The sequence below is a fragment of the Tamandua tetradactyla genome, chromosome 7, assembly GCF_023851605.1.
Source record: "Tamandua tetradactyla isolate mTamTet1 chromosome 7, mTamTet1.pri, whole genome shotgun sequence".
Classification (NCBI taxonomy): domain Eukaryota; kingdom Metazoa; phylum Chordata; class Mammalia; order Pilosa; family Myrmecophagidae; genus Tamandua; species Tamandua tetradactyla.
Genome location: NC_135333.1, coordinates 47413944 through 47428162, shown reverse-complemented (window position 1 = coordinate 47428162; position 14219 = coordinate 47413944). Strand labels below are relative to the sequence as shown.

At 41.5% G+C, this 14219-nt stretch overlaps 1 protein-coding gene and 1 long non-coding RNA gene across 4 annotated transcripts in view; one reads left to right on the top strand and one right to left on the bottom strand.

Annotated features, from left to right (window-relative positions):
• Positions 1 to 14219, bottom strand: part of NMT2 (N-myristoyltransferase 2) — a 68806-nt gene that overhangs the window by 15730 nt on the left and 38857 nt on the right. For 2 of the 3 annotated variants that reach the window (XM_077169331.1, XM_077169332.1), the window contains exons 3-8: positions 14071 to 14215; positions 11668 to 11786; positions 11494 to 11585; positions 11265 to 11381; positions 9736 to 9906; positions 8598 to 8706 (exon numbers count right to left, since the gene is read on the bottom strand). In XM_077169331.1, the coding sequence (XP_077025446.1) occupies positions 8598 to 8706; positions 9736 to 9906; positions 11265 to 11381; positions 11494 to 11585; positions 11668 to 11786; positions 14071 to 14215 (753 nt within the window). Of the gene's footprint in view, positions 1 to 3164; positions 6390 to 8597; positions 8707 to 9735; positions 9907 to 11264; positions 11382 to 11493; positions 11586 to 11667; positions 11787 to 14070; positions 14216 to 14219 lie in introns of those variants that run through there. The other variant, XM_077169333.1, reaches the window with a different exon arrangement.
• LOC143691195 (uncharacterized) lies at positions 11074 to 13180 on the top strand. The gene is made up of 3 exons (XR_013179395.1): positions 11074 to 11509; positions 12649 to 12754; positions 12970 to 13180. It is a non-coding gene; the product is annotated as an uncharacterized LOC143691195 (long non-coding RNA).

Here is a 14219-nt window from a genome sequence, read left to right as displayed (position 1 = left end):
TATCAAGAATTACAATGATTGTTATGAACTGGCCTAACAATCATGGCATATGCTCCTTAGTGTTATGCTGTAAAGCTGGCAAATCTGACATTTTGAAAACAGTGGAGAAACTTGTTTTATTTAATATTCTATGAAAAGGACACAGCTATTTTCTCTTGAGTACCAAAAATAACTAAGTGGAGAACTTCTGGGGAAGGTGGCAGAGTAGGGAGCTCCAGGACTTACTCCTCCTCCAAAAACAGCTAGTGGACAGGCAGTAACTGTTTGAAACAACTGTCCTGGAGCTCAGAAGGCCAGGCGAGTACTGAACAGAGTCCAGGAAAGAGCTAGAAGGTAGAGTCTACTCAGTGGGAGAAAATATTTGGAAAGTGCAAATCTAATAAGGGTTTAATATCCAGAATATATACTGAAATCCTACAACTCAATGATAAAAAGACAAATTTAAAAATGGGCAAAAGACTTGAATAGTAACTTTTCCAAAAAGGAAATACAAATAGCTAAAAAGTACAGGAAAAGACAGTGCACATCGCTAACTATTAGGAAAATGCTAATCAAAACTTACTAGAATGGCCACTATTAAAAAAAAAACTATAGGTGTTGGAGAGGATGTAGAGAAACAGGAACATTTAAATCACTTCTGGTGAGAATGTAAATAGGGCAGCTATTGTGGAAGATGGTTTGGTGGTACCTCAGGAAGCGAAGTATAGAGTTGCCATATGATCCATCAATCCTGTTACTGAAAGAAGCAGGGACAAAGATACTTGAACACCAATGTTCATAGCAGCTTGTTCACAATTGTGAAAAGATGGAAACAATCCAAGTGTCCATCAATCGATAAATGGAGAAAGAAAATGTGGGGTGTACATATGAAGGAGTATTATTCAGCAGTCAGGAGTGAAGTCCTCATGCAGGTGACAACATGGATGAACCCGGAGGACATTCTGCTGAATGAAATAAGCCAGACACAAAAGGGCAAATATTTTATGATCTCACTAATATGAAACTAAGTATAATGAATAAACACCTGGAGTTAATATCTAGAATATTGGTTACTAGAAATAGAATGGGAAGGTGAGGCTTAATTTGTGCAGAATTTTTAAAAGGTTGATTGTCAATGTCTAGAAATAGGTAGAGGTGATGGTAGCACATTATTGTGAGGATAATTTACAGCACTGAATTGTGTGCTTGATTGTGGTTGAAAGAGGACGTGTGGGGTTGTGTATGTTACTATAGGGAAAGCTAGACGATGAAACACGGGACTGTATAACCGTGAACCCTGTTGTGGACGGCAGATGTTCAGTGTTACATGAACTAGAACAAATGCATGTCACTACTACAAAGTGTTAATAATAGGGAGGTATATGGGAAAAATACACCTAAAGCAAAATATGGTCTATAGTTAACAGTAGTATTTTAATATTCTTGCATCAGTTGGATCAAGTTACTGCATCAATGCTAAGTGTCAACAACAGGGCGGTATATGGGAATGTATATTTTATTCTTAGAAAAATGTCACATGCCACAGAAACAACCTAATTTATTTGTTGGCTACACTGTTTCAGTTGATGTGTCTCTGAAAGTGCATGCAGTCAGTAGATGATGAAAGCTTCAACTTCAGGGAAAAAAAACTTTACATGAGAAGCAAGGCAAGTATATAAATTATGCTCTATCTGTCAATGAACATGATGCTGGTAAGAATGTAAAGGTGGGACAAGGGCAGGTGTCTCAACTGACATCTTGAACTTTGGGGCATCTTGAACTTCATATAGCTACATACTTCTATGGGGTGTAAATGTGTGCTTCTTATCGTACATTGGTTTTTTAAAAATCTTATTTCTGTAATAATGAAATTAAGCCTAATTATAATTAATAAAGAGTCATCTCCTGAAACCTCCTTTGTTGTTCAAGTGTGGCCTCTCCCTATTCCAAACTCTGCAAATAAACTCACTCCCTTCCCCTACCATATGGGACATGATTCCCAGAGATGAGCCCCCTGGTGCAGAGAGAGTATAACCAAACATTAATCAATGATGCATTTGGAGAAAGACCTCAATCAAAAGGGGAAAATTAAATAAAATAGAGTTTCTATGGCTAAAAGATTTCAAATAGAGCTGGGACATCATTCCGGAGGTTACTTTGATGCATGTCTCAACCAGATTCCACAAGCCACCACAGTCTGCAAAGCCTTAAACAAAAGTGCTCCTGAAGGCCCTGGGGAGGTCCAGACATGTAGTCCACATGGCTACGGTAGCCCACACCCCCTCAGCGGGCTCTATCTGGGAATCTATGAAAAGCTCTTTCTCCTCCAGATTGTGCCTTTGCCGGTTGAGCCCTGAGCCCAGCAGGTACGTGGTGAAGTCCGCTCTCCAGTTCTTTGGGTGTGCCCTGGGCAACCAACAGAAAGATTAGGATGGAGCAGCCCATCCCAAAAGCAAGGAGTATCTTTAACGGCAAGCAAAACAATTCAATTCCCTGGCCATTAATATTTAAGTTCCTCCTCTAAAGCCTGAAGCAGCCAGAGAGGTCATTATCAATCCTCAAGATTGAGGAATGAACAAAAATAAAGGGGGATTGTAATCACTGACTACAGCAGATGTATTGTTACTGTTACTATTATAATCTTGTGTTAACCAAGTAATTTCTAACATTGCTATAAAAAAAGAAAAAAAATGTGTGCTATCATTAGTTGTAACAAAAGCTGCACAGCAATGCAAGTTGTAATTGGGGATGGTGGTGTATGCGGATCCTGTATTTTATCCATGATTGTTCTGTAAACACAGGTTCTCTAATAAAGAAAAAAACCCAAAAAGTTGGAAAACAAAAAGCCTAGATAAAACCTTGGAACAGGACTCCATTTGAATATGTTCAATTGCTTGTCCTCAAGAAAGTGACAAGCATCACCTGGCTTTCTAGGGGCTGTCTAGACATACAAGGGCAGTGGAGACTAGAAATAAGAAAGTTTATTACATTTGTTTGTATAAAGAAACAAAAATTTAAAAACTTGGAAACACAATTTCATTTTCTCAGTAACACTTTTTTCTTAGAGAAATAATGGAAAAATATTGAGAGATGAGTAACTCGTGTATAAATATTGCTACTTTACCATTTCTGCCCTAAATAATTTGTAAATATTTAAAAACAAAATGTTGCCTGTAGATTTAGAACATTACCATCCCAGCATGTCTTAAATAATTTAGTAGATGCCCCGCAAGGTGAAAAATGGGTTTATACCTTGAATGCCACTCTAATAGACTATTAGTGGTTGCTTGACGCCTGTGTCAAGTTTTCTAAGGTTCATTGACAAAGAGTTCCAACTGATTATTGATTAGTGTGGGGGGGGCAGATAGAGGAAGGGAGGGATGGGAGAAGTGATGATGGATGTCTTGTATTTACAGCCCAATAGTCATTAGTCCTTGGCTGAATGTTTACTCTGGGCCATTAAATTATTATTTATGTAATCTATAAAGAGACAGTAATACAGCTAAAATACAGTATCATTTTCTAAATTCAGAGAATTTATGTTCCTACCATTTAATAGAGAACTCATACTTTGTCTTTCTGTGGATTTCAAAGTCAAAGAACCAGAAATATCTAGGTCTATTCAAGCTTTGAACCTTGCAGCAAGTAAAGCAATAACAGCCTGAGTATTTGTCAAATAAATTAATGAATTCCTATGTTTTGGACCCCAAATCACACACACATAAAGGGTGAGATAAAGCCCATAGATCTGGAAAAAAGTCCCTGTCAGCTCTGAGATGATCCCTCTATGCCTGGTGTTCACATGCAAGCCAGACATAAAACTATGTATTTTTTTGTTTCCCCCAAACCAATTATTGTATTTGCTAGCATTTCTACACTACAAATCATGAGAAGATGGAGCCGATGTGATTTCCAAATACTGTTAAGTGAAGTCAATATGCATTTCTAAATGCTAACAGGAAACCAAAACCATATAAAAGGTATACTGTAGTCATTTAAAAAATCCTTTTCTGCCATGAGGAAGGTCTTGCCAAGTTTTCTAGAGCTGTTCTCAGTATCAAAAATGTTTTTTCTCCTATTATGGTGCAGTAGCAATTAACAATATCAAGCAATTAGATTAATTCATAAAAACAACAGCATACCTAATAGCTATTTATAGAGAACATCCAGAAATGAGAGAAAAGTTTCAACCTTTCCCAAGCAAAATCCTCTACTGGCACACAATTTTCATTCATTGAACGTTCATCCTGTGAAATCACTAAAATCAATATTCCTTCACCCAGGAGACATTCTTAAAGCAGCACTTCTCAAAGTTTTCAGTCTCAGGAACCCTTTACACTCTTAAAAATTATTGAGAAGTTTGCCCATTCCAGAATATAGTTTATGTGGGATATACTTATCATATTTACCATATTAGGAATTAAAACCAAGAAAACTTTAAAGCCCAAGAACACCTAAGCATACATTCCATACAAATGCTTTAAAATCCACCGTACATTCCTAAGAGAATAAAAGTGAGAAAGGCAATAATGCTTTAGTGTTATTAACGTAGACCTCACAGACCTCTTATGAAAGGGTCTTGGGTCTCCAGAGTCCCCAGACCACACTTGAGAACTGCTATCTTCAGCTTGGTAAGGTCAGAAAAATGGGTAATAAGGAAGACTCAGTTGAAATGGTATGTTCGGGAGAATATGCAGAGGGAAAGAATCATAAACTTGACAACTTGTAAGTCTTTCAACCAAGTCTTTACAGAAGCATTAAAGCAGAAGAAAACCTCAGTATAGCTTTCAGGTATAAAAAAATATAAGGTCCTAGGAAACAAGGGAAGAATGTTGGCTTTTCCTGACTGACAATGGCTTGACAGTCTCAAGGCCTAAGCTCATTTCTAACATCATGAAGTCACGCACTTCAAAAATTCTAAAGAATGAAATCATTGCTAAAATGTAAAATAAGCCCTCAAATTGTAGCTGCTTTTCTTGAAAGAAGTAGGAAGAATGTGGAGCCTAGATGAAAATGGTAAACTTTAGTATAATCTGATGGAGTGAAGTGGCGATGCTTTCTGAGAGTTCACCAAGAGCAAAGAAACATTTCCAATAACTGAGAAAACCTTAAGTTTCTAAGTAAACTCTGTATCGGAATCAGATAGATTTCCCATGACCCAACTAATATCCATTACTTGTTGGCGTCTCTATATATTGAAATCTGAGTAAAATCTACTTATAAATTCATAAGGAAATAAAGTGCAGAGCTCTGCTAAAAACCAGAAGTAGTGCTGTTGTCAGCCAAATGATGAAGCTTGAGATGTTTGAGAGCCAAGATTCCAGAGTAGAGATGTAAGCAGTGAGTTTGTTATTTATTTGATAAAAATGCAATAGAACACTAAAGGCTTAAAAAATAATAATTTAATTCCATTAAATCTAAAACATCTTAGGTGTCTTAGCAAGCATATCCTTCTTGGAATACAGTATTAACAATCTTGATAAATTAAAACTCTGATTCTTGCTTTTTATTCACTTCAAATTACTTCATCTTTAAGATCATTGGAAAAAGAATCCAACTTTGGAAATATTCAGTACCAAGGTAAAGAAAAAAACTAACTTTGGAAATACTCAAATATTTGAGTAAATACACCAAGTTAAGAAAGCAAACTAACATTTAAAGGTATGGAAATACGTCACTCCTGGAAAAAACTTAGCATTTTAGCTAACAGTAGTTGATGGTGTGGGCTTGGTGAGAGCTCTGCCTGCCACCGACGGGCAGATTCGGGGCAAATTACTATCATATTTCCACGTCCTCTTCTGTAAAATGGGGGAAACAGGGTGCAAGCACCTAGCTTCCTATGCCTGCTACAAAAGATAAATAAGATCAAGGATGTTAAACATCTAGTCAATGCTGGCTGCAATAAATGTCAGCTCCTACATAAAAATGTCCATGAAGAAGGAGCAAAGTTGCATTCTAAGCTGAAACAGTAATGGTAAATAAAAAACTGAGATTGATCCAGAGAGCAAAACTGGTATTCAGTAAAGTTCTTTTAATGCTTGTCAGTACACAGCTCTAACTCAGGAGGCAGCACCCAGGGGACTCGTGTGGCACATTCCAATTCTCCGGTATCTGTACTTCCGTCTCTTTTGCTTCTCTATTGATTTGTTCTTCATTTTCCTTTCCATCCCTACAACTTGCAAAGGGGAAAGGGAGCCGGGGACATGGAACTGACAGTAGTTAGGGCCTTCAACCACTGTCCCAGCAGCCTGCCGCTGGGTGGGACGGGCCGCGGTGACGCCGTTAGAGGTGATGGCAGAAGCAAAGGGGTTCCACAGAGGACATGGAACCCTGGGCCTGTGTCCCACATCCTCCACTACTATTGACAGGCCCTTGACTGCATGTAGACCCTCCTGAGCCTTGGTTTTCACCTGTAAAATGGGGATAAGCAAGGGTTACCAACTTCAAATGGTTGTTGTGAGGACAAGTTGAGTAATGCATAGGAAAGCACTTCATAAACTTCAAATCGGGAAAATGAGGTAGTCACTGTAAACCCGGCTGTAGCAGGACTTTTCCTGCCCCAAGGATCCCATTTAACTAGAACAGGGACATCAAAGCCATGAGGGAACTGGTTCTTACATAAAGTATAAAGGCTGATGTGACAAACTCAAGTCAAAAGTACTCACTGCTCATGAAGCTCTAACTGTCCCGATAACCAATGACAGGCACTAAAACCCCTTGTTCTTCATTCCATTTTAGGCAACCTCCATGGAAGCGGATGCTTTCCTTACACACAGGCAATGGCTTTAGGTTTTATAAACTGAAATTTGGGGGACCGAAGTAGAGTAGCATTAGCCCCCATCAAATCAAAGTGGCAGCTTGAAGTTTTTATTTCAATTTGCATATAGCAAAGTGTTCACAACAGACAAGGAGGAACTCAGGGTTAATGCTTCTGCGGAAGGGCCCATCCAGCTGTGTGCTGGGCCCCCTTCTCTCACTGCCATTGTCCTCTGCATGACTCTGCCTCCTGACCTCTTTGTGTCTCCCCATGGACACAAATAGTTTCTGGCTTCCAAAGAAAATTAGTAAATGTGACCATTTTCCTGTTTCTCTGCCTCAGTACGCACCCCCTCAGCACGTCCACCTGCAGTCCTGCCACTCCAGGCTGAGGGGCTGCTCCTTCTTCCCCAGCTCAGGGGACCCTCCTCCGTCATCTCACTTGCTGCTTTTCTCTCCATCGGTTCTGATCCACACTCCCCCTTGTAGTTTGGTGTCCCGGAGAGGCAATGGGCTCACTGGTTCAAGTCCTCACTGTCTGCAGTGACAGAAGATGGAAGGGGGAGGCCCGTGGAAGGCGAGCACAGTATTTCTGACCATTTGGTTCCCTTCACCTCTACTTCTCTACTTATTTAATTCCACCTAAAGTCAGAGATGGCTTGACTCACTTCTGTCATCAGACAGACAGACACCAATTTATGTGGCTACTGATTTAATGCATCTGCTAAACACAAAACTGGCCAAAAGACAGAAGGAGCTGCAATCCACTGTACCAAGATTTGGGAGATGCATTCCACAGGAGTCATTCGATTGAATTAAAACATTTACTATATTACTTGGAAATAACCCCGAGGGAAGAATAACTGATGAAATCAGAACCTCAAACGAAAGAGCCCATCTGTGGTGGCCAGACTCGCCGTTTGAGCTGCTCCTGGAATGCGGGTGGGACCTGTGACTTGCTTCTAACCAACATGAAGAGTTTACATGAGGTTCTAACTCCATGCTGTTGGCGGATCTCTCTCTCTGCGGGCTCTGCCGAGCTGGCTACCATGTTGTGAGCTGCCCGAGGGGGACATCCACATGGCAGGAGCTGAGGATGCCCCCACCCCCAGCCAGCAGGAGCCCTTGCCCGCAGGTCAACGGCCTACAGAAACTGAATCCTTCTGAAAACAATGGGGCCTTGGAAGCGGATTCCTGCCCTGGCAAGCTCTCAGGTGAGACCCCGGCCCTGACCAACAACTTGATGGTGGCCTTGTGAGACCCTGAAGAAGAGAACCCAGCTATGCCTGGATTCCCGACCCACAGAACCTGTGAGGTAATAAATCAGCATTGTTTAAAGGTGCTAAGTTTGTGGCAATTTGTTACCCAGCAACAGATACAAACTCCAAATACAGCCTCCATGGATAAGCACATTTAGAAGTTTCCCGCATTAAGAAAGACAACTTTTCATACTAGAAATTTGCTAGTTTAAAAAGATAACAATTCAATGAGACATTATTTCCTCTCCCTAGAAATTTATTGCTTAGTTCCATTATGTTAAGATAGTGTCAGAAGTCTGAACTTTTCTTCCCTCTTGACAGATCATAAACATTCCTAATTTCAAAACTTACATGTTTTGAGTTTAATCCCATTCAACTACAAACTGAAGAACTTAAAATACCTTAAAAAAATAAAAAACGCCTGGAATTTCCAAATAAGCTTCCCTACTTTTCCTAGCCCCCAAGTTTTATTCCTTCTTCCTCACTACACAGTCACTTTCTCAGTTACACGATCCAGTTTTTAGATTCCTGCAAATCATTCCTTGTTGCATTAAAACCTTTGGTTATTACAGTTTTGAGAAGCTGCATATCATTCTTACTTACATCTGGAAGTCTGTACAGCTTCATTGTTCTCTGTAAAGTCATATTTCTACTCAAGTGAGAAAATTTCACTTCCACCAATTTTCTGGGGTTTAGTGATCGATGCCAATATCTGGAATATAATAAAGGTTTTAAAATCTAATTGATTTCTAGCTCTACAAGTTTTCGCTCTGCATCAGCTAGCTGTTAATAAAACATTCTCTGACCACCTGTGTTGGGCCTTATGCAGTGCTGGATTTGCTCCCCCCCGTCCTGTGCAATCATTTTGTTGGTCACTCTTTACTCTAAAATGTATCCTTAATTATTAGTTATGTTCCTTTGGAGTTAGTAACATTTCATCTCTTTAAATAAAGAGGAATCTTTAATAATACCCAGTTGCAAGTATTTGGAAACTCCCATTGCTAATTCTACAAAAACATGAAAATATTTTCCCCAAATTATTAGGCTTCACACAAAACAACTTTTTGAGTAATTAACTTGAATTTTTTAAAAGTTATTCCACTTTAGACCCAGGGGTGAGTGATCTATATTAAAATGTATCTTTGAAATCTTTCTTTCTGTCAATGTGATAATTTAACAAGCTATATAATTTTACAGTTTTACCTTTCATACTATGTTAACTTGAAGTTTCATCTTGATTTGAGTCAATAAAAATAGCGGAGGGAGATAAACTCTCCCTGCTGTTTAAGAAACAGGACAGTCAATGGCAGTCTGATAACCAATTTTCTCAATGAAAAAAGCTTGGAAAGCTTGGTAAGAAAAGATGAAGTCCCAAAAACAGAGCTTTAGCCTTCTTACTGGGGCTTTTCAGTTACTGGATATCAAGCTTTGGGACTGGTTATTGGTAGTGCTGCAAAGCAGGTATAGGCTGAGTGTCAGGGGAGGACGGAAAATGGTGCTCCACTTGGCATTCTGAGTCCACAGTGCCCTGGGTTTCCCACACTAAAGACCACACTAGTTTTTCAAATGGAATAGGAACAAATACAGATCATCCCTGTGGCTGTGTGCAGTGCTGGAGAAAGGTTCATCTCCATCTGCCATGAACAAACCACACAAGAACGAGCAAGCCAGGGCCCCTGGGAGCTTCCACTTTCTCAGCTACACGAGAAAAGTGCTACTTCTGGCACAAGGGGAGCGCTACCTGCACGTGGCCACAGGTTTTGGGAGAACAACGCCAGCGGTATAGACGGCCTGGAAGAGCCCCTCCAGGTTCACCCTCCTGGTGATTTCTCGAATCAGCACTGGGGCAACCCGCTTGGATCGCAATTTCTTGTGAACACAAAGAAAGTTGATTTCTACCATCTTCTTCACACTAAGAAATGGAATTGTCAAAAATTAAAGCACACATAAGATAAGAACATTTTTAAAAAATAGGATACTCCCCAGAAAACGTCAAAGAACAGCAAAGTGGAAAACCTCCTTTATCCCCATAGTTAAGAAAAATATTGAATTGTCCCTGAGACAATTCATAAATTCAGATTGATACACAATTCCCCATCACCCACTGTCCAAATGATTATAATTCTGGGCCATGGAGACAGAAACCTGTGATCTAAATAAATTTTAGGGCTTTGGCCTTTTATAAATTTTCCCCTTAGAGATTGAACCAAATGCACCTTGTAAAGCTTCTGAAACTGTTTTTCCTGCCATGTAGACGCACTAATGGGCCCCCTAGGCACTAGAATCTGGTGAATTCTTGCTCTGGAGTCTAACAGGCCACAAGGGCCTGGGCAGACAGAATGGAAGCAGAGTCTCCTGAGCTGGAATGCACTGCCTGGCTCCAGGTGGGCAGGCCCTCTCTTGCACAGCCCAGCCATTAATTTTCATCCTTGGGACAGTACGCAGAGGACCCCCTGCGTATGGCACATAACAGCCCTTGAGATTAAAGACCTGGAGAGGTCAGTGGGCTGACTCAATAGACCAAAAGGTAAACCGAACGACTACATGTCAGATCTCCAATTTTCTGGGCAGGAGACCCAGAGCAAAAAGGAGCACACTCATTCTGTGGACAGAACGTTGTTACCCCTTCTAAAAAAAATTTTTAAGTAATTTTTAAAAGCTTCTTATTGTAATACATGAATATTCTTATATCTATAGCAAAAGAAAAAACCCATTATGCTAAGTGAAAGAAACTAGACAAAAGTATCACACACTGTTTATATAAGATATAAATATAAATAAGTTTATAGAGATGAAAAAAAAGTATTTGCTCTGAAAGTATTAGATTAGTGGTTATGTAGGTCTAGAAAAGGATAATAGGGATTGAGAGGTGACTGCTAAGAAGTAATGAAAAGGTTCTAAAATTGATTGTAGTAATGAATGCACTATCTGTGATTATGCTAAAAACTACTAATTGTACACTTCGGATGACTTATGGTGTATGAATATATCTCAATGAAATTGCTTTAAAAAAAAACACTCATTACCATTGCATTATTTATTTTTTTGAAGTTCACAAATTTTCTTCAATTGCAGCATTGGAACGGGAGGCCCTGCCAGCTTCGGCCCGAAGGGGCGTGAAGCTCAGGTGCGGTCAGTAAGGAACAAGCCTGGGTCTCCCTAGCAGGACACTGTCTCCGTCACCTGTTTCACCTGGGGACGCCCTGCTGACAAGATGATGGAGCAGAGGAGAGAGAGCAGGGAGAAGCCGACACAGACCGCTGGTTGTACCTGTCATAAACCCGGATGCTGGCTGGGATGGCGCTGATGAATCCAACCAGTTTTTTATTTGAAGACACTCTGACTCCGCAGTGCCACTGAGGGAGCCAGCCTGGGGGACGCAGAGCCCTGAGTTTGGCGTGGACAACAAAACAGGTGCCAGTTAGCACCCAAGAGCACAGGAGCGAAGCAAGCCTGCCCAGACCGACCCCCTCCGAGTTCTGGGGCCACCCAGGCTCACCACAGCAGGAACTCGGGTGAGTAGTCAAACCGGAACATGTTGTCATCGTCTTCCACGTAGTTCTCATTTAACAGCGTGTACAGTTCTTTGAGCTACGGGTAAAACAAGCATCCTTTTTAGGGTGCTCAGGACCAACGGGTGGACTGCAGACAATGAATTAAAGGGTTTACTCACCACTTCGGAGATGCTCAGATCTAAGGTGTCCCACATAAAGCCCTGCGGCAGAGAATACGGTTCCTGTCGAACATTGTCTTTATCTGGCTCAATTGCCCCGTGAGATGTGACTACTTCATCTGGAGAGGGAGAGAAAGAGAAGAACGTTAAATTTCAAAGGATTTTGACTGTCTAAAATGTTCACTTAACTTTCACAAAATTGTATTTTGGGCCCTTGGGTTTAAAATAATCTTGAAAACTATGCTTTATTATTTGAGCTATCTGGAGTGAAACAGGGAAGTTACGTGGTACCATAGAATAACTGCTATTTCACCAATAAAATGAAGAAATCTTTTGTCATCCAATGACAAAGCTGCAACTCCAGATGACAGATTTATCGTGCAGCACCACTGTACACAGTATATGTTTGATACCACACACACCCTTAGAGATGGTCTCTTTTTTATGCTGCATTTCAACAACCAAGGTGTTGGGCGAGGGCTACGGTGACCTCTGACCCCTCAAGCAAAATCTGAAATCAATTCCCAGCCTGTTTACTTCTCCAGATCATGTCAGCCTCGGGCCTGTCTTACTTTGTGCCTTCACCTTTGTTCCCTGCCCAGCTCCCTGTGTGGTCACAGGGGAAGGTGGGCTTTGCCCTGTGGCTGCAGCCCCTGCCCCTGCCCCACCCTGGCCTCCCTCCGGCTGGCCTGGCTCAGGGTTCCCCTCTGCTCTGAAGGCCGTTTGCTCTGCCCTTCACCATGGCACCTCCTGGTTTTCAGATATAAGCCAGCGTGTCCCTGTTCATGGCATCTTTCCCTCTGCTCCCGCTTGGTCACCATGCACCCTACTTTCTCCCCAGCATCTCTTCTACCCAGTACGTCCTTGAGCGCCTGGCTTTTCCAGCGGGTTTCCACAGATATCCACCAGGCACAGGGCCCACAGGCGCCGACTCTTAGGTCCTGGAGCCCCAACCACCTGCTCTCTCTCTCTCCTTTCTAGCCCCTCTTCTTGCTACTTCACTTCAAAGACCAGCCTGTAGGACCCTCTGTGCTGGACTTCGCTTGATTTGAGCTGCGGCCCGAGATCCCAGGAGCCAGAAAGACAGGTGAGGCCGAAATGTGCTGTTCTCCTGGGCCCTCTTCCCAGAGGGCGAGCCCTGGAGAGTGACCGGTGGGAGGTGGGGTCACCTAACAGCCACGAGCAGCTGGGCAAGCAGCCTGCAGCTGGACCGGGCACCTTCAGATCATCAAATTCAGGTCCCTTTAGCTAACGGTTACTGCATCCAATGACACTCCGATTTATTACTAAATTTATTTCTAGAGTCTGAAAGATAGCAGGCAAGCTAAGAAAATCTCTTAGCTTTTCTTAACACTCTGAAGCTTTGCTCTATTGAAGCTGACTGGGGTGGGAGAGAAGTGGTCTCCTTAACAACATCTGAAAACCTCTACTTGAAGACCTGGAGAAAGACTGCCCTGATTTACATTTGACAGAACAAATTATCTGTACATAGCTGGGCTATTAAAATTTTTGGATGGCATTTATCCTTTATATTATATAGATTCTAGGATATGAATAATCTAGAAAGAAAAAATAGAAATAAATTATATGATGATCCATATATATACATATGACAAAAAAAGCAGCTGGTTTAGGTGATAGTACATTTAAAAATGTTTATGGGGCAGTGCAGTGATGGCTCAGTGGCAGAATTCTTGCCTGTCATGCTGCTGAGACCCAGGTTTGATTCTTGGAGCCTGCCCATGCAAAAAGAAAAAAAAAAGTTTATGACATTTATTACATCATTTTTTTGGTATAATGTGAAAGAGGGAACAATTAAATGGTTTATGGCAAGTTCCCTTCTCAAAGTCTCCGTGACCTCAGCACCAGGGGTGTGGCAGGCAGGCCCAGCATCTGGGAGGAGGCCTGGAACAGGTGACTCCTGAGGGGCCGTCCTGGGGCATCCCACCCCCTGCACAGGGGTGTAACAGAACTGATGCTACTTCATACCTCTGGTGAGTAAGTGTTCAGAACCCTAGGGTTAAACAGTACACAATTTTCCATTGCACTGAGTCAAAAGGGCAAATTTTCTGCCTCTTTTGGAATAACAGAGGTGCAAACTACCAGATAAAGGAAAAACAATAAATTCCATGAAGCTCAGAGAAGGAGAAAGACTCCCTCTTTTATATACACATTTTTAATTCTCTGATGTTTCAGGGGTGGGAAATTGGCTATTTTTAGGGAGATTGGAATTGGACTACAATTAAAAGTTAATGCCACTACCTAAAATTTATATTTAAGAAGTATTTTTATGTCAATTTATACTCTGTGGTATGAAACAAATGACACAGGCGAAGTCTCTCTTAGTTTTGTTTTTGTTGCTGATCTGGCTATGCCCGTACAATAACAAGCAGCAGAGCTTACTTAGTTTGGGTACCGGCTGTGTATCCCAGAACTGGTATCTGTGTCCTGCAGCATCCTCGAGGCTCCTGGCTGGGCCCTGGCAGGCAGACAGCAGCTCCATTGCTCGCTGGATGTCCTGCAACTTCTGCATCGGAATGGTGGGGTTCTAG